Genomic DNA, 883 nt, shown 5'->3' on the forward strand with positions numbered 1-883 from the left:
AGTGCCGCTTCCTGCTCTCCACAGCCATTGAGCAGGAGAAGCGGAGTGAAATTTCCTAAGAACCTAAAGGATCCCCCACCCCCGTCATCTTCGAGACACCCTAGTCGTGATGTGGAGGAGGAAGAGCCACCTGCAAGATGGACACGAGCGACAAGCTGCACTGTGAACCCGGGCACTCCGTGCCGACGCCACCGGCCTGCGGGTCTCTGAGGGGACCCCCCCCCCCCAATCGGACTGCCAAATTCCCCGGTTTGCCCTGGGATATTATAGCAAATTATTTGTATGATTAATGAAAATAAAACACACCTCGTGGCATGGCTGGCGTGGTCTGAGTCTTCGTTGGGAATTTCGTGGGCAGTGTCGCTGCAGCACAGCCCCACGCGCAGGTTCGAGTTGCCGCAGAGCGGGAGGGGGTCGCAGAACGGGCCGGCTGGAAGGGACCGTTTTAAATTTTGACTTTCCCTGCTTCTCCAGATCTTGTGGGTTATTATTAGCCCCTTAGCTCTTGCTTATAATGCAATCCGTGTAAAATTTCATCTCACCTTGTCATTCCTGGAAGCTGGGGAAATACTTTTTCAGGGGAGCAAGATTTTTTATAAGGTTTTGCCGTCCCCCAGTTTCCCTGGCCTCCTCACCGTTCTGATTCACACCCCGGGGAGAACAGGGATTTGGAGTCTGAGAAGAAAGGGGTAAGAGCCTAAATCTGGAATGTTAGAAATTGGGTGAGGTCACAAACTCTCCAAGAGGCTTTCTTGGAACTTAAAAGAGGAGGCAGTAGGAGGAAGACAAAGGCGGATCCAGGGAAACCACAGCAGGAACATGGGCACTAGAGGAGCTGTAGGGGACAGCCCTAGCTTTTTGTCTTTCAACCCTAGCGCAGAAC

The 883-nt window shown here is 52.8% G+C and overlaps 1 protein-coding gene across 1 annotated transcript in view; it reads left to right on the forward strand.

Annotated features, from left to right (window-relative positions):
• TMSB10 (thymosin beta 10) overlaps positions 1-315 on the forward strand; it is a 496-nt gene extending 181 nt beyond the window's left edge. The window contains exon 2 of the mRNA XM_077751937.1: positions 25-315. Coding sequence (XP_077608063.1) covers positions 25-59 — 35 coding nt within the window. The 3' untranslated portion in view covers positions 60-315. The remainder of the gene's footprint in view (positions 1-24) is intronic.
• The last annotated feature ends 568 nt before the right edge of the window (positions 316-883 follow it).

This window comes from Crocuta crocuta, unplaced genomic scaffold, assembly GCF_008692635.1.
Source record: "Crocuta crocuta isolate KB4526 unplaced genomic scaffold, BGI_CrCroc_1.0 scaffold430, whole genome shotgun sequence".
In the NCBI taxonomy this organism is placed as follows: Eukaryota; Metazoa; Chordata; class Mammalia; order Carnivora; family Hyaenidae; genus Crocuta; species Crocuta crocuta.